The sequence below is a fragment of the Betta splendens genome, chromosome 12 (genome assembly GCF_900634795.4).
Source record: "Betta splendens chromosome 12, fBetSpl5.4, whole genome shotgun sequence".
NCBI lineage: Eukaryota > Metazoa > Chordata > Actinopteri > Anabantiformes > Osphronemidae > Betta > Betta splendens.
Window position 1 is genome coordinate 12,832,279 of NC_040892.2, and position 27,055 is coordinate 12,859,333.

The 27,055-nt window shown below is 41.3% G+C and overlaps 3 protein-coding genes across 5 annotated transcripts; 1 reads left to right on the forward strand and 2 right to left on the reverse strand.

Annotated features, from left to right (window-relative positions):
• Window positions 1-1,978: 1,978 nt before the first annotated feature.
• Window positions 1,979-4,990, forward strand: ntmt1 (N-terminal Xaa-Pro-Lys N-methyltransferase 1). Of its 2 annotated transcripts, none has more exons than XM_029169928.3 (4): window positions 1,979-2,137; window positions 3,105-3,264; window positions 3,680-3,932; window positions 4,015-4,990. In XM_029169928.3, the coding sequence occupies exons 2-4, from the start codon at window positions 3,106-3,108 to the stop codon at window positions 4,269-4,271; spliced, it is 669 nt and encodes a 222-aa protein (XP_029025761.1). In that variant the 5' UTR covers window positions 1,979-2,137; window position 3,105; the 3' UTR covers window positions 4,272-4,990. The 2 variants fall into 2 exon arrangements, with proteins under 2 accessions (XP_029025761.1, XP_055369603.1); XM_055513628.1 differs by lacking the exon at window positions 1,979-2,137 and adding an exon at window positions 2,262-2,282.
• ndor1 (NADPH dependent diflavin oxidoreductase 1) lies at window positions 4,871-10,440 on the reverse strand. Its single transcript, XM_029169878.3, has 15 exons — window positions 10,293-10,440; window positions 9,581-9,738; window positions 9,386-9,463; window positions 9,212-9,309; window positions 9,033-9,131; window positions 8,594-8,695; window positions 8,279-8,476; window positions 7,971-8,098; window positions 7,633-7,844; window positions 7,397-7,504; window positions 7,191-7,305; window positions 6,598-6,744; window positions 6,386-6,504; window positions 5,773-5,867; window positions 4,871-5,337 (listed from the first exon to the last, which is right to left on the reverse strand). Exons 2-15 carry the CDS (start codon window positions 9,713-9,715, stop codon window positions 5,193-5,195), a joined length of 1,779 nt encoding a protein of 592 aa, XP_029025711.2. The 5' UTR covers window positions 9,716-9,738; window positions 10,293-10,440; the 3' UTR covers window positions 4,871-5,192.
• A 789-nt stretch (window positions 10,441-11,229) lies between these two features.
• On the reverse strand, window positions 11,230-26,953 carry lrsam1 (leucine rich repeat and sterile alpha motif containing 1). 2 transcript variants are annotated; one of them, XM_029169869.3, is made up of 25 exons: window positions 26,534-26,953; window positions 23,568-23,699; window positions 23,238-23,294; window positions 22,824-22,868; window positions 22,669-22,746; window positions 22,508-22,576; window positions 22,346-22,430; window positions 22,149-22,270; window positions 21,971-22,061; window positions 21,654-21,769; window positions 21,315-21,344; window positions 21,071-21,193; window positions 20,377-20,516; window positions 19,763-19,807; window positions 18,925-18,995; window positions 18,598-18,697; window positions 18,387-18,474; window positions 18,191-18,265; window positions 17,238-17,318; window positions 16,956-17,054; window positions 16,241-16,339; window positions 14,769-14,900; window positions 14,500-14,566; window positions 13,659-13,864; window positions 11,230-13,405 (listed from the first exon to the last, which is right to left on the reverse strand). In XM_029169869.3, the coding sequence occupies exons 2-25, from the start codon at window positions 23,637-23,639 to the stop codon at window positions 13,283-13,285; spliced, it is 2,214 nt and encodes a 737-aa protein (XP_029025702.1). In that variant the 5' UTR covers window positions 23,640-23,699; window positions 26,534-26,953; the 3' UTR covers window positions 11,230-13,282. The 2 variants fall into 2 exon arrangements, with proteins under 2 accessions (XP_029025702.1, XP_029025704.1); XM_029169871.3 differs by having other exon boundaries at window positions 16,956-17,051; window positions 26,534-26,951.
• Window positions 26,954-27,055: the final 102 nt, after the last annotated feature.

The following is a 27,055-nucleotide window of genomic DNA, read 5'->3' on the forward strand; positions in this document are numbered from 1 at the left end:
ATCACTGCATCCACATCACAGCTACACTCAAACAACTAGGTTTAAACTATGTGCTACTTTAACTGTTTGTTGTGTCCTTCAGTCACAGGTACAGGCACTTAATCAGCTCTGTTCTATCATCTTGCTGCTTGGTTCTGCACAGATGGAAGCTGTTTAACGTGGATTCTTTCTTCTCATGGTGTTGATAGGTGTAAGTGTGGAACCACAGGGTGTGGCACTCAATGATGTGCTAGAGAGTTCTTAGCGAGTGATGCACAAACTCAGAGGAGATAACTGCAAAAAATCCAAAAATGAATGTACAGACCGTTAAAACTATGTTCTTATCACTAATGTCAGTAAAATGATCAGCCAACAAAGTCACAGTTGTAAGACAATGCCACGCCCTGGTTTTATACATTTGCTCCTTCTCTGACATCTCACAATTTTTTGTAGCCTTTCTTTTGTGATCCCACAAAGACGATGCATTGATATGATGCACACACATTCTCATGTAACTGTTACCAGTTGTGCTTGTTTCAGATCTGCCGTTCTCTACAGTCTGACCGCTGTGTGCTCGGTGGAGGAATGAACAGATCCTCGTCACTAAGTCCCCCACATGAACGAGTGTTCACTCACACAGTGTGTTGCACTAAAGCTCCCCTCGCTGGTGAATGAACACACTCAACAGTTCAACCATGACGTCTCCTGTTTCACTGGTTCATTCTTCTGTGTTAGAGAACGCGTGTACATGATCATGATGCAGTACGTTGAACTGCATATATGTGGTTTTTGAGGAAACAAAATAAAAAGAAGACTGAACCTTCTTGAAATCCAAGACTGGAAACGTCGGAAGCAGCAGCATCTTGAACTCTATGGTTCAGACGTCACTTCTCGGCGAATCCACCAGCATCTTAAACCCATTTGCTGATCGGGGAGAACTGGGTTCAAAGTCTATTTTTTTTGGGTTCTGAAACCCAAAATAAGTATTATTTGTGACTTCTCAAAATGTGAGCTTTTATTACTGGAGAAAACACTGTGGCAGAGAACAGATCGACGAATACTGAACAAATGAGAGTTACACACCATAGAACTTTATGAAGCTGTATGTTACATCTTGTAGTTTTTACCCGCAGAAGGAAGTTCAGTTGTCATGGGAACAACATATTCTGACTGAAAAATCATTGTTTGAATAAGTGTATACAGCTCAGTGCTTCATACTTTCACATTTATTAACCTACAGCATGTAGAACACAAAGCATGTTTACTAGTGTGTAGAAATGTGACACAGCTAACACTTGTGTGTTTAAAGACAACAAACGCGCATCTACATTTGGAAATTCTTAAACTGTTATTATGTCTGGTTTTATAGTGGAGGCCTGGATGTTGGGATAAGCTGAGTAAACTAGTAAAGGTAATTATGAATCTGATAGAAACAGACCAAGACGTTGAGTTGAGCCTTCTTAACTCTATACTACACTGCCCCCTTGTGGTTCATCTATTGAACTGCAGATCAAACGTTAACGTCATGCAACAGCAGCAGTTTATAGCAATGTCAATATAATATAAACACAGAAGCGCACAGAAATGTATGAAAAAGACGTATGAAAAAGCCCAGAAACACTGGGCATATTAACCCCCCCCCCTATTATTATAATTAATCTATGATGCTTCTGCATCAAATAATCAACAGTCACAGTCGCTGACAAACACGATACGCGTCAGAATAACCACACAATAATAAAAACACCACAATATAAATCGAGAAGCAATATGCGACAATGTTTATGTGTAAAGTTTCCTAAGTAAAAACCTAAAAAAAAATAGGCAAGTAGGACTCTGTATATCACAATATGTTTAGTTTATAAATGTGTGTGTATCCTTATTTACAGGGTGTGTGTTTATGTTTATCTTAATAGACACCAAGAAAAAACATCGTAAGTCATTTCCATATTTCAAGTGCGCCAGGAGTCAGTGTATGCGCGCATGCGCACAGTGACCTGACGGGGGCGCTGCTGGCGCGACCTCTCCCAGGAACCAAATAAGGAAATGACGTCTCCGAGCAGAGACGTGGTCTCAAATAGGAACTAAAGCACGAAGAGCAGAGGCAGCGTAACGAGCACAGAGGAGGCGGTGGGAGCTGCTGCTGGCACGCAGCGAGGTCGGTGTCACGTTTAATCAGGACTTTCATTCAGTTCAGAGCCATTTTCCAATGAAAACAGCACAGGGGCTAACTAGCTGGTTGCTCAGGGCAACGTGAAAGCAGCACGTGCAGGGCCGTAATCAACAGTGATGTCAGTTTAAAGGTGTGATGTGAAACTATCGAGCTGCAATTTATTATTTTAACGTCGTTAGCTAAAAAGTAAAAAACAGTTATAACTGTTTTTTGTGTGTTTCTAGGCTGCGTCCACACACTTCGATGTTTTTTTTTAGCTCAGATAGAATTTCTGAGTAGTCCAAACACTTGTAATCTCGTTTGTAATCGTGTGTTTAAGGGACTTGTGTCGCCCGCAGCAGTAACGTGCCTCAGCCTCGTGCCCTGATGGCTGTTGACAGCTGAAGCACTGCAGTGAAGCCACATTTGGCTCATTGGATTCACTGTGTCTGCTCCCGACTGCTCTGTTCTAACATCTGCTCTGTTCTGACATCTGCTCTGTTCTAACGTCAGACCTGTGAACGTATAAATACCTATATATATATATATATATATATATAAGTATATATAAGTACCTCCATCAGATGCTGGCGGCAGCAATCTGCTCAGTGAAGACTTCATGGTTTATAGACTGGAGAAACAACTGTGTGTTGTAACATGTTTGTACATGTCACTGTTTTTTATGTATGTCACTTGTTTTTGTAGTTTGTATTCATTACAACGTATAGAACTTTGTTACTCGTGAAAAGTTTGGACACGTCACCTTTAGTGTTTCTTTTTTCTATTTTTAACATTGATACTTCTACTTAAAGTTTTTGAATTTAAATGTAAATTTGTGAAATAACTTAAGAATCGAAAAACTACTAGTTGTTTTTTGGGAAACTGGACCATGGAAAGGGATCTTATTACGTTCATCACCTGTCTAGTTCATTGTGGTTTGTGTATAGCTATGTTTATCCGTGTGTTGTGACAGGATGGGAGACATAGTGGAGCACGAGCAGAGCTTCTACTCCAATGCTGAGCACTACTGGAGAGAAATTCCTCCCACAGTGGACGGGATGCTTGGAGGCTACGGAAGCATCTCCAGCATCGATATCAATGGATCCAGGGCTTTTCTCCTGAAGTTCCTCGGTGTAAGACATTTACCTTATTACTATAAACTATGTTCAAGTTCCAGATATCAGATTCAACGTGTTTTCCTGTGGTAGATTCATTCTCATTTATATTCCTTGATGCCCCAAAATTACGCAACATCCTGGAAAGCTCATATTTTTCATGTTAATACAGATTTTTCTTAAACAAATGCTTCCTCCTTATTAGGGTCATTGTTTTCCTGTGCAAACACACCTCAGGCATCAGATCTGGGACTCTCACATAGTTGACTCCAATTCATGATACTGTCGTACACTCCTTTTTCTTTAGTTCAGTGTTGTCACCAAGACCTTAAACCCAGGTTTGCTCACTGTGTTGAAAGTCATTCTGTCTTTTCCTAGAAACCGCCAGAACCTGGTGGTGGTGTGTGTTCATTGTGGGTTTTTGTCACTGAAGGAAGAAGAGGGGAAGACTGGCAAGGGCTGTGCTCTGGACTGTGGAGCGGGCATCGGGAGGATCACCAAGCGTTTGCTGTTGCCCCTGTTCCACACTGTGGATCTGGTTGATGTGACAAAGGAGTTCCTGGACAAAGCCAAAAGCTACCTGGGAGAAGACAGCAAGAGAGTGGGGAACTATTTCTGCAGTGGCTTGCAGGACTTTGTGCCAGAGAGTGGACGCTACGATGTCATCTGGATACAGTGGGTCATTGGTGAGTCTCATTCTTCTTCCATAACGCTGAACATCTAACCCTACATTAGCGTAGAGTCATCAAGTTGTGTTTCTCACCTCAGGCCACCTGACAGACGACCATCTGATCAAGTTCCTGCAGCGCTGTCAGAAAGCGTTGCGGCCCAACGGCATTATTGTCATCAAGGACAACGTGTCGTACGAGGGCGTGGTCCCCGACGAGGTGGACAGCAGCGTCTGCCGCGACCTGCAAATCGTTCGCAATCTAGTGGGTGAAGCAGGACTCCGCATCATCCATGAGGAGCAACAAATGAATTTCCCAAAGGAGATCTTCCAAGTCCACACGCTGGCTCTGAGATAGAGCGTGTGACAGAGTGGACTGGCTGCTTTGTTTTGTTGGTGTGATGGGACGGTAGACAGTGTGCTGCTCTGTGCTCACTGCCAGGCCATCTGGGTCACTAGGCTGTAGGTTCTGGTTGGACATAGGTCAGACATCTGAAGAAGCCCCTGGAGCTCTGGGAATCGATGATGGCAGTTTACAATATTGGATTAATCAAATAAATATTGGGCAAGTAATTATTGTATATTAAAGTTTAGATCTTTATACATATACACAAGTGGTTCTTGCCAAAAAAGAAGAGATGAAGGACACAGAAGGGAACACCAGCATGTGCTTCAAGCAAAATGCTTGCGATCATTAGCATCTCAGCTAACAAGCACTAGCAACATCACTGATGCATTCAGTAAACAGAGGAATGATTCACAAGTGGCTCAGTGAACCTTTACCTCAGGGAGACCATGTACCCTTATGGCCACCTAGTTTAACCTTCATATGTGTCCAGAATTCCATTTATTACTTTTAATTGATCCACTGTAAAATGACATCATATTTGTTCTGGTTTTAGCTTCCTCAGCAGCTGCACTGGTTCATCAAATGGACACACTCCACATACTTAAATATTGTTTTGAAGATGTTTTTTATGCATATGGGATATTAGTCCTGTTTGATATTCATATTGTTACTGATTCATAAATTAATTTACAAGAACAGCCTGGTGGACCTGAGACAGTTTGACATTACTTATGCTTCATGTGTCACCTTCTTTGTCTAATTCTAGTTGATACAGACTCAGTTATTTCACAAAGTAAAATATGTATAGGTGTTGTTTAGTAATGCTCAATGTAAATAACAAGTTCTCGTGAAGCTCGCAGATCAATGTGATATGCGTACTAAGAAAGTTGAAGAAAGCAGGACTGTGTGGGGCAGTGGTCCACTGGTTAGTTAGGACCAGGTCTCACTCTGGAGTCGACCCGTCTTCTCCATGGCTCCAAGCATCTGTTCAGCTTCCTCTACAGACAGGCCTCCCTCCTGCTCCATCGCCTCTTTCAGAGCTTCAGTCACGCTGGCAGGCATTTGTTTGGCATTACTGCACACACACAACCACTGGTCAATACATCAGCGACGCCTTCCTCAACCCTGCAGAAACAAATACATTCCCCTCCAAAAGCACTGGATCAGTGAAGCCAGTTCCTTTCTTTAGCTGTGGACTGAAAACATTTGGGCTCAACTATAAAACCATCATTTTAGCTTTTATATCCAGGTATTTAAATCTAAATCTGATAGAACCTGATGATACATAGAACCCAACCATTTTTCACTAGAGAAGATAATTCTAGAGCCACAGGTAAGAATGCTGAATCCTGCTCACTGATACTAAACCGTAACCACACAGATGTTCAGGCTGATGGGGAAATAGTGCTTATGTCACAGATACTGGATTAATATCAAGTTTCTCAGCTAAGTTGTAACCAGAATCCTGTTTGTAACAGCAGCACATTGAGTGTTGTCGCTCTGGACTCACCCAGCTATGTAAAAGCAGGCACCTTTACTGGCCACCAGGTCCCAGAGAAGACGAGCGTTCTCCTTTACGCGGTGCTGCACATAAACCTTCTCCTCCTGAAATAGAATCAAGATATCGTCACGCAGCTGCAGCCGACGTGCTGGTTGGGGCGAGAGGGAGAAACCACTGCATGGGTGCTACTTCACTGGTGCTTAGTACTAGGTCTTAGTACTATTTAATAGGTTCCTTTCCAGATTATCATGAACTATCATGTCATATAAATTATGTTATATAAATACAAGAACCATTACAAGTTATTAAGTACATTCTGATGATTACATATTTTGTTTTTATGGAGGACTTCAGTGTTTAATGAATATAGCTTAACCCAGTGTTGCTCCGGTGTGTTTAGGAACAACTGTGCTGTGAGGCATTCAGGGACAGTACATAAACTAAACTGGGCTATTTATCATGAGGTTTTGGTATACCTTGTATGTGTTTAACAGTTTAGTTTTCTAAACAAATTAGTAATTTTAAAAATATATTGTACTGTGCTTTGATGTATAGGTTTGATATTTCTTGTATGAAGTATAATTGAGCGTCTTCCTGTAAGCAGAGTGTGCACTTGTCTGACCTGGTCCCGTGAGAAGGCAGTAAAGAGTGTCAAATGTCCAGCCTCCTTCATGTCCTCCCACTCTGACCTGAAGAAGAAGTCCTTGGACTCCGAACGACAGCCAAAGAACAGGACATTCTCTACGGTGCAGGAAGACAAGGAACAGGTCAGGGTTATGAGATCAATTCATCACGAAGCAGAAGAGGCAGAGCTGAGGGAGGTGAAGCTCGTACCAGTTCTCCCTTCAGCCGTCCTTTCTTGTAAGGCCGACCTGAACGGAGCCACTCCTGTTCCAGGTCCAACCATTATCACAGGAGTGTCCTTCTCTTTTGGCAACTTCAGACTTCCCTTCTTCACCCACAGAGGCACAAACACCTCCCCTGAAAAGAGAACGGGACACAGATCACTGATTTCACAAAAGGAAAATTCCGAAGATAAGTCTATATAAGAATAGAAAGTATATTAAGAATATCTCCTGTATGGCATGTTTTGTGATTTTTAATGATTAGCTTAACATGCAAAACACATGTACATCATGTACATGTAGATCACTCATCAATCATTACAGTTATGGACTGCAGATGGCTCTACTCTTATATATGAATATATTACTACTGTATCTGAATGAACCTTTATGATCTTTACCTGAAATAGTGTGTCGTGAGTGACTACAGAGTTTTCACTTTAGGAGGCGACTACAAATGCTACCAACACTGATTTGGCAGATTATTTGCTTTACTTCTGAAGCGTCTTTATGCGAGTGCACAATGTAACATCTGTTTATGTCTGATCACAAACAAATCAGATCAAATGTGTGTTAAAAGACCTTGTGCGGGGTCCAGGGAGGCCAACCACGTGGAACACAGGCCTCTTCTTGGTTTATACAACTTAGTTTTGTAGCAGACAACAGCGACAAGGATCTGAAGCCTGTGTGGATGAGCCTGTTTGGAGAGAAAGGGTTTGGTATGAAGTTAGGTAAGACTTTACACTGATTACTCTCCCTCTTTCCTTCTCAAGACAGCAATTAGATACCTTAAGAGAGGAGGCAATGGAGAAAGAGCGAGGTTGAATCTCAGGAAACAGATCCAGGATATAGTCCACTTTGAGTTCTGCTGTAGTATGTGGGAAATCCACCAAAACCTAAGAGGAATGAATCACACTGAGACTCGAGCAGATCAAACGACATATATTTGACTCCTAATAATCACACAAAGGTGTGAGGCGGTTTGAACCACAGCCCATTGCTGACTCCAAACCTCAGGTGTCACCTCGAGTGCAGTGCGTCGAGGCCTGTTGCAGTAGCTGTGCAGCTCGGACTGGCCTGCCGCCGAGCTGAATTCAACCAGCTTGTCACGCTCCAGCTCGTTGGTGGCGAAGGTAGACAGCAGCTCGAAGAAGGAACGACGGGGCACAGCGGCAATGTCTAGGTAGGCCTCCACCAGGTGGCGCACAGTGCAGGGCTGAGGAAGTCTGGCTGGAACTGAACACACACAGAGAAGGCTCATTTTCTGTGTTTAAAAAACAAGATCAATATAAATATTTCATAATTCTGTGCTTCTACTATTATTTGTCAACACACACACACACACAGGCACACAAGACATACCTACAGTGTTGCCAGTGGGTCTGAGGATGAACTTAGCCTGTGGATCTAATCTCAGCAGTTGACAGAACTGCTGTACGTCTTCTGCCGTGTTACGGGGACGCATGCTCACCACATCACCAGCAGTAAACCTACAGTACACAACAAAAGGTCTTCTGATAAACCAGGGATGTAGGTAGAGTTATCACAAGTTACCTAAAAACGTATACACACGTACCCAAGAAATGTTACAAATTTCAGTTTAATATTTCTTATTGGCTGTCTGACTGCTGGAATGTCTCTTTTAACATCAAGATAAATAATACACATACTCAATGTTGGATCCAGTGATGTCAAACTCTATGTGCCTCACATCCTGAAAGTGTGACAGGTCCGTAACTCTCCTGTTGAACAGCATTTTGGCCGGGAAGAGGTGGGAGTCGACGGTTCGCTCTGTGGGAATCCTCAGTCTGTCATCAGCCTTTTCTATTCTATCCTCCAGAAAGTGAAATGTGTATGTAGGAGGGAGTCTGCCACAAGAAACAAGAAAAAAAACCTGTGTAAACAAAAACTAAACTTTTAAAGAACAGGAAATGCCAGTAAAATAACCACACACTATCATGTACATGATTCAATAGTGTACTTACGGTTCATCTTCTCTTAGTGGAATCACATCAGACAAACACGGGTACCAAGACAACGTCTTTTTCCAAAATGAAGCGAGCCACACGTCAATCCCAGCATCTGACCTGGTTCAAGAGGGAAAGAACATGCAGCAGGAATCACTGATGAGTTCAAATGGATCAACCTTCCGGCTGCTGTGGATTTCATGGAACTCATAAACCTTTTCCATAGCCTTCCAATTTAAGATGGCACATTAACAACCTCTCCTTATATGAAAGAAAATCTTAAACGCTTGTCTGTATTGAATACGATACAAGTGCGGTCACACTGACTCCAATATCAAATCAATTCATTTATAATTGTAAGAAACTATTAATGTCAAATTTGAATAAAATCCTCCAAGGCAGTTGTGAGATACAGCGGCTGTGGGATGGATTACCTGAACTGTTTATTATTCCTTACCCCAGATCATGCTGCTCATCAGCCAAGCCGACAGGCAGCAGTAAACTAGCACCCAGTTGCTGAAGGCGCTTATGAAGCTTCTTGGCCACAAAATTAAATCTGCAGGGAAAAACAGGACATTTTTTAATAAGTTAGTGGAAACGTGTGCTGTGAGAACTGCACCTGTGAAGACGACTGACTTTGGATAGGACGAGTCACCCAGACCGAGTACAGCGCAGTCCAGTCGGCTCAGGGAGCCAACGGGTAAAGACTTCCTGAAAAGAAACCTCCAGAAGTTCTGTGAAGACAGAAAGAAACAGCTTAGGATCTTCCTGTCATTTCTTAGTTTGCATAGCTTGTATTTGCTTTCCTACCTTCATATTATCTGGCGGGTCTCCTTGGCCAGTGGTGGCACAAACAAACACAACCAGAGACTCTAGGATCAGGTTGGTCTGTTTGATGAAAGGAAACACTCATCAGGTCATCAGGCTTGTCTATGACTGTGCCAGCTGACACACTGCACTCAGTGGAACTGACTTCAGTCCCACTAATGACTGCGGGTGACTTACCACATTGTATTGATCCAGGGGCATCACATGGACCTGCAGCTGCCGTCTTCGTGCCTGCCGCCCGATCCTCTGGGCTGTGTCCTGTGCAGTCCCAGTCTGGCTCCCATACAGGATGAGGAGAGTGGGCCCCGACATTAGAACCCACAGAAGGACGTCCTCTTGTTAGAGTAAAAAAAGAGGAGCCTCAAACAGGAGGACTGGACTGACACAACTAAATATTTAAGATTCAGATCTAACTTACGTATAATGGGAGAGCGGAAACACTGTTTGTGTATGTTCAGTGACGTTCAAATTAGCGCACACTTACACAGCGGCTAGACTGTAATGTAACTGTACAGTGAACCGGTGTTAAAGTTTAACTCGTTTCCAGTTTAACTGGTGACCGACTTCCGAATGCCGCACTGGTTGCTCTTAGTTACGGCAGATGTTTGAAGCAGATAAAAGCTGTACACGATCTAAACAGTCTTCACATTTTTTACAAGGCGTAATGCGACGCAGTTTGATCGTTGTAATAATTTGTAACAATGCGAATAGTGCGTATAACTTGGTTAGCTTAGCTTTCCACTTCCGTGACGTCATCCTATATTTGACACCGCTAACGCTAGCTGCAGCGGGCTCCGCTACCAGGCTGGAACCTTTGTAGTAGTTGTCCATTACAATTGTTAAACCATAAACAAACAAACACAACATGCATATGTATTAGAATACCTACCTAGAATCTATGTCAACCACAGCCTTAAACATTAAATCATTTAGTCAGTCAAGCCAATTCTCGGAATGACCGGTTACAGCGCAAAGACAACATCACGTACGACACGTTTTACGCTCGATTCAGTTTAAGCGCTGTGATTGGCTCGTTCGTTGATGTTGCGTCCACAGACGTACGACGATACTGCGGAAACTAGAGCTTCATTCTTAGACAGCTGCAACGTACATTACTGGCCTCCAGACGTGTTTTATATCGAACTGAACGTGTTGAGAGATCGCTGTACGAGCAATAAGTAGCATTGCAGTAAATAACACACGACTCAGGCTACTTGGTCTCTAATAACAAGTTGCACACTAATCATATATCTTATTAATGAAATGATGTAAGGTCACCAAATACTGCAAGTGCTCCTATTATTATTTCTGTCTCTTAAGTTGGAGACTACTGCACTAAACTGCTTTTAATATTTGTGCAGGCTATATGCACAATTCAATATAAGTCATTACATGACATAACACATATAATTAAATTGGTTTACTAAATATTTGTGGAGATGTGTTTAAAGCCTGAACCACTAGACGGAAGTCCCTCCAAATATTCCTGCAAAAAATATAAAAAAAAAACCTATGATATCACTACATACAGACCATTTGTTACTACTATGTGTCAATATAGAACTGAATAAAAAAAGAGATGCTGTACAATCCCATAATGTTTTCTTTCAAATTTACGTGAAAGATTCTTTTCAATGTATTGCCCTTACTAGTATTTCTGTTATATTTCAAATTCCAAATTCTATAAGTGCTCATGAGAAAGTGGGTAGTCACATTATTATGTTAAAATAAAATAGTGGGGAATTGGGCATTTAAACGTAAGATGTCAAGGCAATAAGAGAGTAAAAAAAAACAAATAATAAATAAATCAAACTATGTCCATGGTATTACAGCAGCAGCATGATGACACCTTTAATATCCCCTTTCCTCAGCTGCACAAAAGATTTCACATTAGTCTCGAAGTGAGTACAGGAAAATGACCCATATACAGTATACAGTATGCAGTGAATATTACATTATCTATTATAGATATAGCCTCCCACACACACCACATTTAACACGTCAGGGAGCCTTTTGATATCCTTTACATTTGAAATGCTCGGCCCATATGAGCTTTTTAGAACTAAAGTTGTAAAAAGTATGAATTATGAGTTAATTCTTCAAACATATGAAATATTTAATCAATTTAATGCCTAAAATACCAGGTTTTTGTCATGATGCCCCCTCACAAACAAACACTGCAGAGTGCAAAGAATGAAGCAGTGAACAACGCAGAAGCACTTTTAAAGCACTTGTCCTTTGCGTGACACCATGACCTTATGAGCTACATCCACACATCCATTAAAAAGTGGTTTGGGGGGGGGGGCGTCATCAAGGGGAAAGAACACAAAATATAGTCAACATAACGTCATAACAAGGGGAACGTTTTAAACTTAGACATTTCAAGACAAAAACATGGAAATAAGAACAAAAAAGATAACAAAAATACATTATTTTGTCAAAATGTAAGAACAAAACACAAACACACAGAAACAAACATCCAAAACTAACTAAAACATTAAAACACAAAGTGCATAAAAGTCCCAGTCCCAGAGGGTTAAAAAAAACAAATATCCAGTAATGTAAATTCTAAGCCCTAACACATGCTGAGATGACAGTTTTAAGAGCACTTAGGAAGCATAACTTAAACACTGATCGAAGATACAAATGAATTCAACATATAATATGTAACTCATATAGCAACAGGAATATACAGTAGGACTCAATAGACAAGGATTTGGGAAAAGAGGTTGAAGCAAGTCAGAGACTGGATTTCAACTGACCGGGTCCTGGAAAAGCCCTGAATAGATCCCACTTGACTTTATTAGGCAGTTGGTTTGTGTATGTGTGTGTTCTTTGTAATTAACTGCATTATGTTTTAAAGATTTGTAGAACCTAAACCAATGTCAACATGAAACATTGTTTTTCTTAAAAAAACTGCATTATGTTCAAAAGTAAGCACCAGTGAATCGTTTCCAGATTTTGGGACAAACTAATGTACAAAATGTCCCTCAGATGGAGTAAAACATACATATTCAGCTGTGGTCAAACAGAATTCCAAATTAGTTTTCTAATAACCAGTTTGTTCCTTAAATAAAAAATGTTGGCTGATGATGCACCTTCAAGTATCATGATGTTTTTTAACCCAGCTGTTTGTTGATGCATCTTGACACACACATCATCTCCTCCGACTGATGGAATTACGCAATCAAACTATAATATCTGGATGTAACGTTTTGAGTTTGTTCACAACCTATTTAAGTTCATCCACTGCATTATTATTATTCTTATTATTTTTGTTTTATTTAGTCTAAAGTGCAAATCTGTATACATTATTATTACTGGCATGTGTTATTCTAAATAGAAAAACAAATTCTAATAATTTATAATTATTGAAATTGTTTCCTCTAATGTCTTTATGATTTACAGTATTTAACATAAAATAAATCTTTCTTTAAAGAACAGTAAGAAGCAGGACAAGGTACTGCAGGGTGTTTCCTTAGTTAAGAGTAACAAAGTACGATACTTGGTGTATGTGTTTTAGTTTTAGATAAAACTGGGTGGGTGTTTGGTTGAGGACAGGGACAATGGGAACAAATATTAATGAAAAAGGCACACAATCATTGAAAAGATAAATCTAAGGCAAAGAAACAGTTCTTAATACAAGACAAAAGCAAATAATCGAATTAAACACAAGGATTAAATATAAAAGTGAACCATTCTTTCAGTACATTTTGTCAATATACGCATCAAGGTACATTTTGATTTAATACCAATATAAGCTCAGGTTTTAAAACCAGCTAAAAGCTTTTCTATCTTTGAAATTAGTTCACAGCAGCTTTGTGACCATGCATAAATACGGACTGTGACAGTCAGTGACAGACAGCGGAACAGCTGCTTCTAGCTGTAGAAGAGATGGATGCGCTGGGATATGGTACTGCGGCACAGAGGACAGTTCTGCAGAGCGTTGCTGCAGACCTGGCAGCAGCAGACATGGCCGCAGGGCAGGAAGATGATCTGAGACTGGACAGAGAAACAAGGCTTTAAGTATGTGCAATCCATTATATAGCAACAATAACAGCCAAGGGCCTTTTTATTGTAAGAGACATATTCTAAGGGGAAGTATGGTTCAAGCTCAGCTTAGTATGAATGTTAAGAGGTAGAAAAGCAGTTCTGTGGATTGTCTAGTATGTATTGTGTAAAACTATAAGTAGCACTGAGTTCCACATATAAGCAGAACATATAATTTAATGTATTTGTGAGGTGTTTGCCTTACCCCAGTTTCCATGCAGACCACACATTCAGAGCGTCCTGGTCCCTCCACAGGACTGGGTGCTGAGGGAGTGACAGGGGTCCCGGGGGTGAGTGGTGGGCTAGGATTCTGGATGGTCAAAGTATTGGAGAAGAACAGGGGGGAGGAAGGGGGTGGAGTTGTGGGGAAGAACTCTGGTGCATCGTCCTGTGGCACAACCTTACAGGCCCCTGGTGGAGAAGGCAGAAAGCAGTAAAGTAAAGCTGAGCTACACCAGCTTCAACTTCCTTCATGGGTAAAACTGGTTGAAAAAACGTCACCGCTATCAAACTTTAAACGTGTATATGAACGTTTAATATCCCACCATTTTCATTGGGAGTTTTAACTCTTTGCAACTGCAACTCTCTTGTGTTAATACCTTCAAATTTCAAATTTAAACAACCAGCAGCCTTGTATTCATAGTGTACTGTAATATTTACATACACATGCGGTTGGTTGTTTTTGGTCAGCTTTAGACCCAAGAAAGACGACCAAAAAGGAAAACAAACGTAATGAGGCAATAGCATGAAATGCTATCTGTTAGAAAAGAGAGCCCTTGGATACCTTCAAGCTGTATTTGCGTTTTTAGTCCTTAGAAGGAATTAGTCACTCTATTTGGCCATAAATATACAGTATATAATTTTTTTAGTGTATAAAATAGACACAACATATCAAAATAGGCTTGAAACATGCTCTTTTAAGTGATGAAATGTATTCATTTATAATGTCTTTTGTGTATCTACAGTCACTGTCCAGACAATATTTGTACTATAATACAAAGTGGATTCAACTCTAATACATAGTAATGTGTGATGACTCGATTTACCTTCAGGATGATGATTCTGAGCCCAGTTCAGAAGAGCCTTCTGGATTCCTATTTCATTAATGCCGAGCTGAAAAAATGGCAAAAAGATGAATGATGATGATTGTTCTGCAGCCTAAAAGAAACTTCACAAGGCATGAACCTTTGACTATTTGAAAGCCATGCAATGGGCTATTACATTGATTGAATAGACGTAAGAACAGTAAGACACTAAGCTCAGCACCAACGCTCCTGTTTAAAAGCGGCAGACATTTGCAAGAAATGCTGCAGACCTTCTTGAGGTCAGAGGACGTCATGTGGCGAAGAGCCTCAGTCGTCACTCGATGATGGGCAAAGATGGGCAGGTAGTGCTGAGCAGACATCTTACACATCAGATTGACCAACTCCTTCTCAACGCCTGCTTCCTGCAAAAACAATAGAATGTTAAAACAGAGCTTTTATATAAAAGAAAGGATGGTAATTTATTATCATTGTAACAAAGACAATGAGATTGTCAAGGGAGCCGCTGTGTCTATGTGCGCTGCCATTCCTTCCTGTAGGAAGTTAGCAAGTTGCAATGCAATACGAGAACACACGCAGTAGCACACAGAACAAGTGGAAACTTGCTGGGATTGTTTTTTGGCCACATCAGGCTGGGGGGGGGGGTGGATGAAGGTCAGAGAGCAGGCGGTGAGATGACTACTATCTGTGTCAGTATAGTGAATGTTTATAGTTGCATGACCGAGGCCGACCAAGATGTTTACAGATCAGTCCAACAGTTGTCCTTGAAGGGAGACACAATAAGAGAAAAGAGATAGAAGCACAGCTGGTGAGCTAGATTGGACCCAGGAAGGGAGGGGAAGAGAGACAGAATATTACAGCCAATGTAGTAAGCATTTTCTGATCCACGACTGATTCATCTAGATCAATAGTCCAATCGATCAGGACTCAGGGCTCTTTGCCTCCTTCGGGTCTATGGAGTACCTGCGACTTCTCCTCAAGCCTGGCAGACAAGGCTGTCACCGATCTCACCAAGTGTTCAGTCTGTCTGCAGATGTTATCCGCCTGTACTCTTCTCTCCTCTGAACGGGCTGAGATGTCACTGATCAGTCCTTCAATCTGGGCATCCAAACGGGCTGAGATGTCATTGATCAGCCCTTCAATTCGGGCCATCCTCTGGTATAATTCCGTCAGCTGAGTGACCATCGACTCCAGGAGCATCTTTTCCTCCACAGTCGGTGGACGTGCCAGTGAGCCGGCCACAGATTTTCCAATTTTTCGATAAAGCAGCACACCACCAAGGCCAATCAAGAGTAGCCCTGTTATCAAAGTCCAAAATATGAATAGATCCTCTGCATCTTCGATGGACAGTGGCTCCAGACACAGGAGACGCCAGGACTCCCAAGTGTCCCACGCGTAACCAGAGGCAAAAGTCCCCTTGGGGCAGAGCGGCTCTCCCGGTGATTCTTTCCTTTGTGAGAAAGCTGTGTCCAATGCGCTCAGTGACCAGGTGATTTGCCCCATGTCAAAAAATATTTCTTCCAAAACAGAAGATCAGGGTGCTCAGAAAAGACAGAGACACTGCAAGCAAAAAGTAGCGCTGGCGAGCAGAGGGAAAACACGTCTGAACTCCTCAAAGTCAGAAGCAGAACACAGACACAGTCACACAGACACACACATATACACACACACACACAGACACACAGACACACAGACACACACGCACACATATCTGTGTGTCCTTTGTTGCTGCTTTGTTCTGTACCTGCATGCGCAGCGACAAGGGCTTGGCATCCAGTAGTCTCTGGTACTGGATCATCCAGTAGTTCTGCTGGTTGGATTCTGACTTGAGCTCCAACTCCACCTGAAAAACAAAGAACTCACTGTTATGTGTGACTAGATAAAATAGTCATAATAGAACAAAAAGTAAGTTGATGAAATAAATAAGCAACACTTTTCTGTTAGACATTCCTAGAATAAGGCTGAGGGAGTTGCCTTTTTCATCATCACCCTGTATGTTGTGTTTTCCACAGACATCACGCCATGTTAAAAACATTGTTTGTGGCTTGAAGATCTGGTTGTGAAAAAAAAAAAAAAAAAAAAAAAAAGAAGATCTGGTTGTGATCTGGTCAAATTCAAGACAAATGCTTTTTCACATTGCTTACTTATTTCCTACTAGTCCCTATATATGTGCCTCCCACAGGTTATTAGTGCCAAAGGTGCTTCAGAGACAACTGTGGCACTGTGTTCTGTTGATGTTAAGACCTCACATGTAGGAAAGTGATGGGCCTCCACACAGAGCAGTGGATATAATAAAGGGGGATGATCATTTGATCTTTAATTGTTTTTATTAAATCAAGGTGAATTAGAAACAAATTAGAAGATGCATCTGCAATTTTAGAAGAATTAGAATTTCAGAATAACGCGCTGCCTCAGTGACTGAATGACCTGAGCCCTGTTTAAAGCAGCCATTTCCTCACCAGAATCTGCCGCAGCTCCACTTCTCTCTGGTCCCTCTGCTTCAGCAGCTGCTGCAACAAGTCGCCCAAAGCTGTGCGCTGCTCCACCAAAAACTCCTGCTAGCAGACACACACAAACTGTACTGATGATTAATTCCTTAAACTTCACTGCGAGCAATGATTCATTCTTATCATGAAGGAATGACATGAAAAAATAACAAGGAAATGATTTAATAACCATAAATGGATCAGCAAAAATCAAGTAGATGTGGGCAGGCCAAAATATAAAGCACCAACACCCACCTGCAGGTTCTCAGTATCCAGACTCCGTCTTTTAATCTCCAGTTTAGTCAACTGCATTAATTCAGCCTCTATAAGCTTGATCTGGGAGACAGTGGACAAGCAAACATGAAACTAGCAGAAAGGGGGAACATGCTGCTGAACAAAAAGTCAGGCTGGAAACTGATAAAATGGGTCTTTGCATGTATGTGTTATCATTCAGGAGTCTGTGGGAAATGGCTCTGAGAGTATGAGGAAAAAATGTCTTATATATGATGATCATGAAAAAACATATTATGTAGGTGTGTGATAAAAAAACAAAAACTATTTCACATTGCATCATAGGAAATATCAAAGGATTTTAATCTGTTGTTTCACTTATTGTAAGTGAAATAATATTACAGCATTACAGCTATATGCCCCAATTAAGTAGTAAAGTTCTTGTTTACCTGATGTCTGTCAAGACTCATGCTTTGGAAGGTTTACACATAAATCCAACATTTGTAAATGCATGTGCAAATGTATCATAATTTCATAATATCATTAAAAACAATTTAATATAATTTACATTTTTATATTGTTTAGACGCATCAACTTTGCCTGTAACCACCAATAACCAAACCAATCAGCTCATCCTTCAGTAAAAGTAGAAGTTTGTGCTATAGTTTATATAAAGAAATTCCCTAAAGATGTTCTTGAAATATCATTCCTGATTCCTGTAATCTGATGCCTGTTGTTCCTGGGATGCGATTTATTATTACCTCAAACATTTCAAGTTGAGTATCAATCACATTTCAACTTCCTTTGGTCATTGACCTATTCCTCTTTTTGTCCCTTTACTTTATGAAAATAAAATAAAGTGGGATAAGAACTAAACTGGAATGTCTCGCCAACTATCAGACTATCCTGACCTTATGGATGATTATGGGAATATGTTATTACAGTATGAAACGCCCATCTTTCCCCCACACACAGACCTGATTGCGAATGTAGCCGTGAACAGCATCCTTCTGCAGCTGCAGAGCCTGGAACGCTGCTTTCTGCATCTCCTCCTGCACAAAACAAGCAGGGGATGTGGTGAACGCTGACATGATTCTGATTCACAACCAATTCTCCACTAAGTTCCCGTAACAGCAGTGGCACCAAGCCAAAGAAGACGAACCCACGACATACCTCCTGTAGGATTTGAGTAATGGCTTTAGATTTGTCCAGAACCTGGAGGGACAGCACCTTCTCAAACTTCCTGTCCATATTCTCCATGCTTTAAGGCAGAAGAGAAGAAAAGAGCTGTGTATTATATACTATGACAAACCCATGTTCCCACTGCATACATCAGTAATGTTGGTATTTGTCTTAGATGCATGTGTTTGCATTCATGGTTGACCTTCGGCAGGCCTCAGAGACCAGGTTCCGTCTGCGGCAGTCACTGGCCTCCTGAAGGAGGTTCATAAAACAGCTGTCTGACAGCATGCGCTGCATGGCCGCTACATGGAGTGAGAGGGTAGACAGAATAAAATTAAATGTTGTTTAAGACAGATACTGCTATTAATATGTAAAATATCTGACAGTGAATATTCATTGTTGCCACAATACTATTATATTTGGATGTGATGACACCTCATTTGTACAGTATCACTGGTATTTCTGTGCTAACATTTTGAGAACAGATCCTCTGGGCACTATGAGTGTGCCCATAAATCCAGCTGTTTACCTGCCACCTCCCTTTGCCTCAGTGAACTGGCCTCCTCATGTGTGATAGCTGTTAGCTGCTCCATACGAATCCTGTGGAGGAAGTCAAAAGCATGTTATTGTTGCGACTCCATAACAACTGAGGTACCAGCAGGAAATAAACTCTTATATATAATTATAAATTCAAGCAGCATGTTTGCTTGCAACATTGCTTTATTCATCAGCCATGGTGTATCTGCTTTTGGTGTAAGAAACACTTTCTTTAACACCTAGCTGAAAGCAAGACTTACCCAGTAAGTCTACCCAGTAAAGTCAGTCTACCCAGTACTTGGAAAGTGAAACCTGTTGGTGGTATTTAGCTTACTTGATAAAGTCATGGTCAGGATTCAGTCAAGGGTGTTTTTTAAGTGCTGGAATTTTTTTTCCATAGTGACAGCGTGTGTTGATGCCAAGGCCACAGCTCAAGGGGCTCCATAGCATGCCAATATCAGGCATTCTCTGCCATCTCCCTGCACTATTTTAAGTGTTGTATAACTGAACAGATAACAAATCTGCACTACGACACACTACGACTATTGTACTGCTCGATATAAATATGTGGAAAGGGGCACATGGTCCACTTAAAGCCAGGCAACATAGAACAGAACAACCTGGAAAGGACATCTGTCCTAACCCAATATATTTGTCTAAAAGCCTTTCTGCTATGAAACCTGTAGGATCATTTCCAGCTTTGTAAAATGAGGTCTATAAATAGCTAGAATTCAATTGCTGGAAGAATTGGATGAATGAGGCCATGATTTAGAGTGTCCCTTATCTCTAGCTGTAATGGATCTCAGTGTTATTGATCAGTGAACACCCACCGATCTTCCTCCATGGCTTGAACAAACTCTGCAGTCTTTGCTTGCCTGAAAAAAGTAAAAACAAAAACATGGCACTTAGTTGCAATAAAAATATCTGTGTTTTCACGAATCAATCATCCAATATCTATTTCCCGTACGTAAAGCTGAAAAATGACTTTATGAATTTGCTACCTCTAGGCTGGACGTGCGGTTAATTCAAACTGCAGCACTCAGAGTTCTGACTGGAATTAGCTTCTCTTTATTAGCTGCCCATTAAATCAGGATTAGAATTTGAAATCCTTCTCCTCACTTACAAAGCAACAGAACACTTTGTTCTCAGGGTGCTGGTTTACTTGTAGTTCCTAGAGTGGCCAAATGTAGGAGAGGCAGAGCCTTTGGGTACAAAACCAAGCTCCTCTCCTGCGGAAGCAGTTCCCAGTTTGGGTTCAGTCGACAGACACCCTGTGTTACTTTTAAGACTAGGCACAAAATAGTTTATTTTTGAAATGGTCTTTTTAAGACTCCAGTTTGAAAAGATCCTTGAGAAAACTTGTATGGTGAATTGGTGCTGTATAAATATATAGTGCTGAAATTGAATGAATATGTAACACAGACAAAAAAAACACAAACCCTACCTGTTGTTGTCCATTAGCATGTTGCTGATACGATTACTGATGCTGTCTTCAGCTTTTCGGATTTTTTCTAGAATCTGTATCCTCTCTGTCTCCTGAGCTTTCTGCTGCTGTGTGACACCCTGCTCCAAACGTTCCTGCTCCTAAAAATCAGGCACATTATGCAAAGTACAGTAACTGAGCTGAAAAGAAAACATTAATATACAATATATAAATATAATTAAATATATTTAGTTGTTGAAGGTAAATCGTTTGGTGCTGTTTAATTTCATTGTCACTAATCAAAGTACAGTGTATAAACGAGCTGATTCTTTAGTAGCAAGACAGCAGCACTAAACACTCCCAAACTGCTTCTCAAACTGTTGTGATATTTGGTCTATTTAATTTTTGAATTTGTCCACTTAGGATTGTATTTTATTTAGAGCCTTGTTTGAGTTCTATCATATGGCTTGTTCTCAGATGTTTCTCGCAAGTTGGCTTTTCTACTGTATCGCAACACTTTTTACGCCTCTTTACCCACTGTTTGGCAAAAGGGAAGTATCAAAGTCACGCTTGTCCCATCACTACAATGTATACAGTATGTATTAATGTAAGTACCTAATGTACTCAAATGATCAAATTAAAACACACTGTGCCAGTTAAGTCTCACCCATGTAGGAAGACGATAATGCACCAAATGGGTTGTACTCTACAGTACCTGTCGAACTGAGTTCAGAATGTTTTCCTTGCGAGAGTTATTCATGAGTAGAAGATGTGTGTGTTCCCTTTGCTTCATCTCCAGATGCCGCTCAAAGGCAAGTTTCTCCTGCTGCTTCTGCTCCTGAAGGGAAGAAGGACAGTGTTTCGGTCCACAGACTGTTTGGATGCATGTTTTTATTTTATGATTCTTGCGGCCTGCTCAGAAGCACTGGATGTTACCAGGGCACCAAATAGTTACACACCTTTCTCTTTTCGTAGTTACTGAATTTGTTCTGCAAATAGATGACAGAGACCAATTAATTAAATGTGAGCGATCACACATTTGGTTTTGTATACCAGAAGTGGGTCATTGTCATTTAAATCCTACTGCAGAGGTGGTAGAAGAACACAAACATAAAACCCAGCTGTAAGTACAGTATGCGCCTAAATGTCTTTAAATCAATCCTCTTTCTATGACACTCTACACCTACAGTTCAAAAGAATATGCATTTAGCACAGTAAAATTAGCAGACCACAGAATTAATACAGAGTACAGGACTTGAGTACAGGACTACTTAACTATTACTACTGCAATACTGTACCTGCCACATCTCCTCCAAGCCATCGAAGCAATCAGAGCTCTGTTTGCTAGAGTTTGAGTCATTCTCCAGGACTGGTAAGAGGTACTGGGACGGGGGGCAGTATTCCTCTCCCAGCTCTGAAAACCACATTAACCACTTATAACAATTATTAATACTATTTTACAGTACTTTGGAAATTGCTTTAAATTGGGCTCCTGCTGCTCTGATTCAGAGACGTAATCATTAATTTAGTAATCAGACCAGAAAACACAAATAAGTCTAATTATACAGTATATTCTGCTTGAATGTTTTCAACTGCAATGCGAAGCGATGCCCACCTGCACAGAGAAAGCGCTGGATGCTTTCTGTGCCCTCTGTGCACACAGATGCAGGTGGGTAGGACATCACTGCGGCGTCAAGCGTAAGGCTCTGTCACAGGGCAAACAGACAAAGGTGTACAAAACCATCTCTACAATTCAAACTTTAGATCTCTAGAACCCCTGAAAACAGACACACCTCAAGGGTGCGGATGTAGGCCAGCTCTTTGGGGATCTGGACAATGCTGTTGTCGCTGAAGTCCAGCGTGCGCAGGCTGCTCAAAGAGCCAACTGTCGACGGCAGCGCACTGAGACAGTTGCCTGTAGAAGAAAAATAACTCGCATTATTTGGCTTGTATGTGCACACTCACATGGGATGAGCAGTGATGATCATACCCTTCAAATTAAGTGTCTGCAAAAGCTTCAGATCCCCAATGGAGTCTGGCAGAGCCTTCAAAAGATTCTTCTCCACATTCAAAATCTGATGGGCCACAAAATGGACACAGAGATGAGTGGAATCCATTAACATGCATTTCCCCTGTAACATGAGTCATTTACCTGCAGGGTCACTAGCTTCCCAATGTCTTCTGGGAGTGAGGTAAGCCTATTATCATGCAGATCCAGAACCTGCAGAGTGGAACATACAGATCCAGTCATGTTTTCTTAGTGATGGAGGTCAAATGAAGTGAGGTTTTTATTCCTCATCATACTTGTGTTACCTTCAAAGTGGCAAGAGTGCAGATGTCGCATCCTTTGGGCAGCAGAGATCTCAGTTCATTGTTATGAAGGATCAGAACCTGTAGAAGAGCAACAGTGGACATGTCTGAATATCCAAACAGAGGAACTTTGTTTGGATATTCAATTATAGTCGTACCTTCTTCTGTAGAACTTTGCAAATAGAAAAGACACTCGAAGAAACCTGCAGCAGAGCAATTTAAAGATGTCACTAACCACACATTAGGGGCTGGAGGTCTATTTACATTTAATATTTAACATGCTCCAAAACAAAGAAATTATTATTTATTAGTTTGGTAGAGTTTTAACTTTTGTTGATTCAGTGCAGTGCAATGAAGTGTTTTTTCTTCTTCTCAGTGATGTGGACCACGAGCCAAAGACAATGGAATCTACAGTTTTGTTTCCCTTCTTATGCTATGGGCACTAATCACAGACTGACATACTTCACCCCCACAGCAGTACCTAAGCTTGTTGTAAACGCAAACACACATCTGTGACACAACTAATTAATGTTTTACAAGATTACTAATCCCTCCCATCTTGCCCAGTTTACCTCTGAGAGCTCGCATGATGAGATGTCCAGGGTGTCATCAGCTCCTGCCTCCTTAGACTGAAGAACAGGGAAGAAGTGGAAATTATTTATTTGAAATACTTATTGTCTATGTCAGATAATTTTATGTTAACAAAAAACATTAAAGCATATGGGTCAAATGTGAAATGGTTTTAGATACTGTGTGTTCCTCAGTGTATAGAGAATCAATGGAATTTTTAATGGGAAATTTAAAAAAGACCTATCAAACACAAATGGCTGCCTCCTCATCTACAGTAGTTATGTAGGTTGGCAGCGTGCTGAGGCGGCCAGGTGGTGAACACACATCCTCACCAAGCAAAGCTGATATTCCAGTCTCTTCTGGGAGTCCTCGCTGGGTTTCTTCTTTCTGAAGAAGAGAGGCATCCTAAGTCCTGCCTGCTCTGTTGCCTCTGTCCACTGAGTTGCCCACCGCAGCTACTCCGTCTACACACAGTAAACAAGCAAATTAAATAAGCAATTTCAATCTCCACCAAACCCTCATGATGCTACAGTAAGTGAGCTCACTACCCAGATATAGGACATGAAGGACATGAGAAAGGTCAGAAAAAATGTATTACTAAATAAAAACAATAGTTTTAACAATACATATCAATAATGCAAATTGCTGTGAGGCATAATATGTAATGAAATCAAAGACAACCTTCATTAAAATGGCTGGAGAAGACAAAGGTAACCAGAGGAATAGTGCACAAAACTAGAATTATAATAGCCAGGATATACTACACGTCAATCACAAAATGACAAATGAAGCATTTGTCTCACCCTGAAGCGGCTTATTATGGAGACACAGTATATAATGAGGTGAAACATATACTGTAGTGTGAATAATGGAAATACAATTTAGAATTAAAGAAAGAGAAGAACTCTGGGAGACAATAGCAGTTCGGCTGAATGTGTAAGTAGTCCAGAAATAATTAACAAGCAGTGCTTGATTAAATTTAAAATGTACAGAGTTACTGGTCATACATTCCTTAGATGTGACCATTAGCAATGCACATTGATTGAGGTTGTCCACAGTGATGGTGTCTAATTCATTTGTTAAAATTACTTAAATATATTTTACAAGTAAATGTATTTATTTGTTTAACCAAATCTACAAATGTGTTCAGTTTATGTCAATGTATCTATCCTGTTGTTGGGTCAGAAAAAAACAAAGCAAAATGCGGCAGCAGGTCAAAGTGAAGTACGAGAAGGATTTGCAGTTTTGTAAGTGACATAACTGTTTCCAACCTATAAAACTAAACTGGAAACTCTGTGACGCCTGAATGTTGAGATCAACATCCAGGTGTCACAGAGCTTCCAGCTTGGTTCCAGCTTCCTTCCTCCATTGTCCAGGAAAAGGCTACTGTCATGAGAAACTAGTGAATGGGACCTTTACTACACTAAATGGTTTCTGCATTATGGACTTGATTAAATCCACCTTTGCAACATCATCAGCTATTTGTATTAATGTCTGTATTATTCATTAATTACAGTAATCATGATTGCATTTATATGAAAAATTACACTGTTATTAATGACAGACAAGAATAAAATTAAGCAACATATTTACAGTAAACAATAATTTATTATAGTACAGGCAGCTAGAAGGGAAAAAGGCAGGGAGGCAAGGAGGCAGGCAGCTGAGGAGGAAGACTGGGAGACAGGAAAAGAGACAAGGAGGCAGAGGAGCAGGCAGTAAAGGAGGCAAGGAGGGAGAGAGTTAAGGAGGCTGACAGGAAGGCAGGCAGGGAGGGAGGCAAAGAGGAAGGTGGGCATAGAGGGAATTAGGGAGGCAGGCAGGGAGGGAGACAAGGAGGGAGGGAGGGAGGGAGGGAGGCAGGAGGCAGGCATGGTGGGAGACAAAGTGGGAGGCAGGGGGACAACGAGGCAGGCATAGAAGGAGGCAAGGAGGCAGACAGGCATAGAAGGAATCAGGGAGGCAGGCAGGGAGGGAGGTAAAGAGAGAGGCAATGTGTCAAGGATGGAGGGAGTCAAAGATGCAGGTATAGAGGGAGGTAGTTGGGGAGGCTGGCAGGCAGAGAGAGAGGAAAGGAGGCAGGAAGGCACAGAGGGAGTCAGAGGGGGAGGCAGGGAAGGAGGCAAGCAGGCATGAAGGGACTTGAGGAGGCAGACAGAGAGGCAGGCAGGGAGGGGGAGAGGCAAGGAGGAAGTTGGGCATAGAGGGGGCAAGGATGCAGACAAGGAGGGAGGCAAGGATGCAGACAAGGAGGGAGGCAAGGAGTGAGGCAAGGATGCAGACAAGGAGGGAGGCAAGGAAAGAGGCAAGGATGCAGGGAGTCAAAGAGGGAGTCAGTGGGGCAGGCAGGAAAGGAGGCAGGAAGAGAGATAAAGAGGCAAGCAGGGAGGGAGTCAGGGAGTCAAGGAGGCAGGCAGGCAGGCAGGCAGGCAGGCAGGAAGGGAGGGTCCTTACAATAAAGCAAAACAGATGGCGTCAGCGTTCCCTGTTTCACTAAACAGCTCTGGGGTTTTGTCAAATTATACACTCGTGAAAACAAAACCAACAACATAACGAGCTGTACACGCTTCCACGTGATGTTTAGGGAAGTAGCCTCATTTTTTACTTTAGGTGTTATGACTGAAATGAACACAACACGCACGTAGTAATTTGGACACAAATTGTTTGTGCTCTAATGTTACATGGTGAGATTAGAGCAGGTGAAGAAGAAAATGCTAAACGAAGAGGAGGACAGAAAAGTTTTCTTTTCTTTTCTATTCTGGGTGTGAACAAAACATTAACATTAACATTAATTAGCTTGTACGTTAAATTCATTTAGGAGTCAGCAGCTTTAGCTTGTTTAACTGATTCTTAGTGAGTGTGTGTGTGTGTGTGTGTGTGTGTGTGTGTGTGTGTGTGTGTGTGTGTGTGTGTGTAGCACTGGTCCTATGGGCGTGAGCAGGTGGATAAATTATTATTATTATAATTAGCTGCGTTATCATTAAATCGTTTAACTAACAGTATACTACTGTAAATAAGTCTGTAATAACCCTAATGAAGGTAACACGCACCCGCTGTATGTGGCGTTAGGTTGTTCCCTTTAAACACAGCCGGGTCAATAAACTCAGATACAGATTTCACTGTAACTCGAATAGCGCCGCTGACGTTACTGTAGCTTCCCAAATAACGCTGTCAAATTTAGCAAACAATGGTTAACATGCTAACCTGGACACAACGAATAGCCGTCCCAAATAACGTTACGTCAACTAGATGTCTGATTGGGAATCAACGTTAAACCACATATAAATAACATACTCACAGTCTCTGTGTTGATCCTTAGTATTATGGTGGTACGTAAACCATAAGGAGGCTCCGATGTTTGCTAACGTGAATCTCTTGACGTTAGCTAGCGTTAGCTTCTTGGTGATTGGCCGCGTTAGTCGGAAATCCAAGGCACCATGTAGTTACTGTGCTAGCGACGAACAGAGTTCCTTTGATTCAACGACTCTTTTACGAAGCAATAACGGTCCGTGATGGAAAAACGTCAACGCGATTCGGATAAAAATCCAACTTTGTGTCTAGTTTTGGAAAAAACAGCATTTAGTTAGATTATTGTTTTCTGACGCAGTGCTTTGATTAAATTCCGTTATCGCTCACATCAAGAGAAACGAGAAAACCCACGTGTTTTGTAGATTAACTTCAGGATAAACTAATCAAAAGACGGGTGATTTTAGTCAATATCTTCAGGAAAGAAAATTATAAAGTCATTACGTGTGTGTGCGCACCGGCTTCCAGTTTACGCTGTTTCTCTTTCAAAATAAGAGTCTAGTTCTTCTCAGTG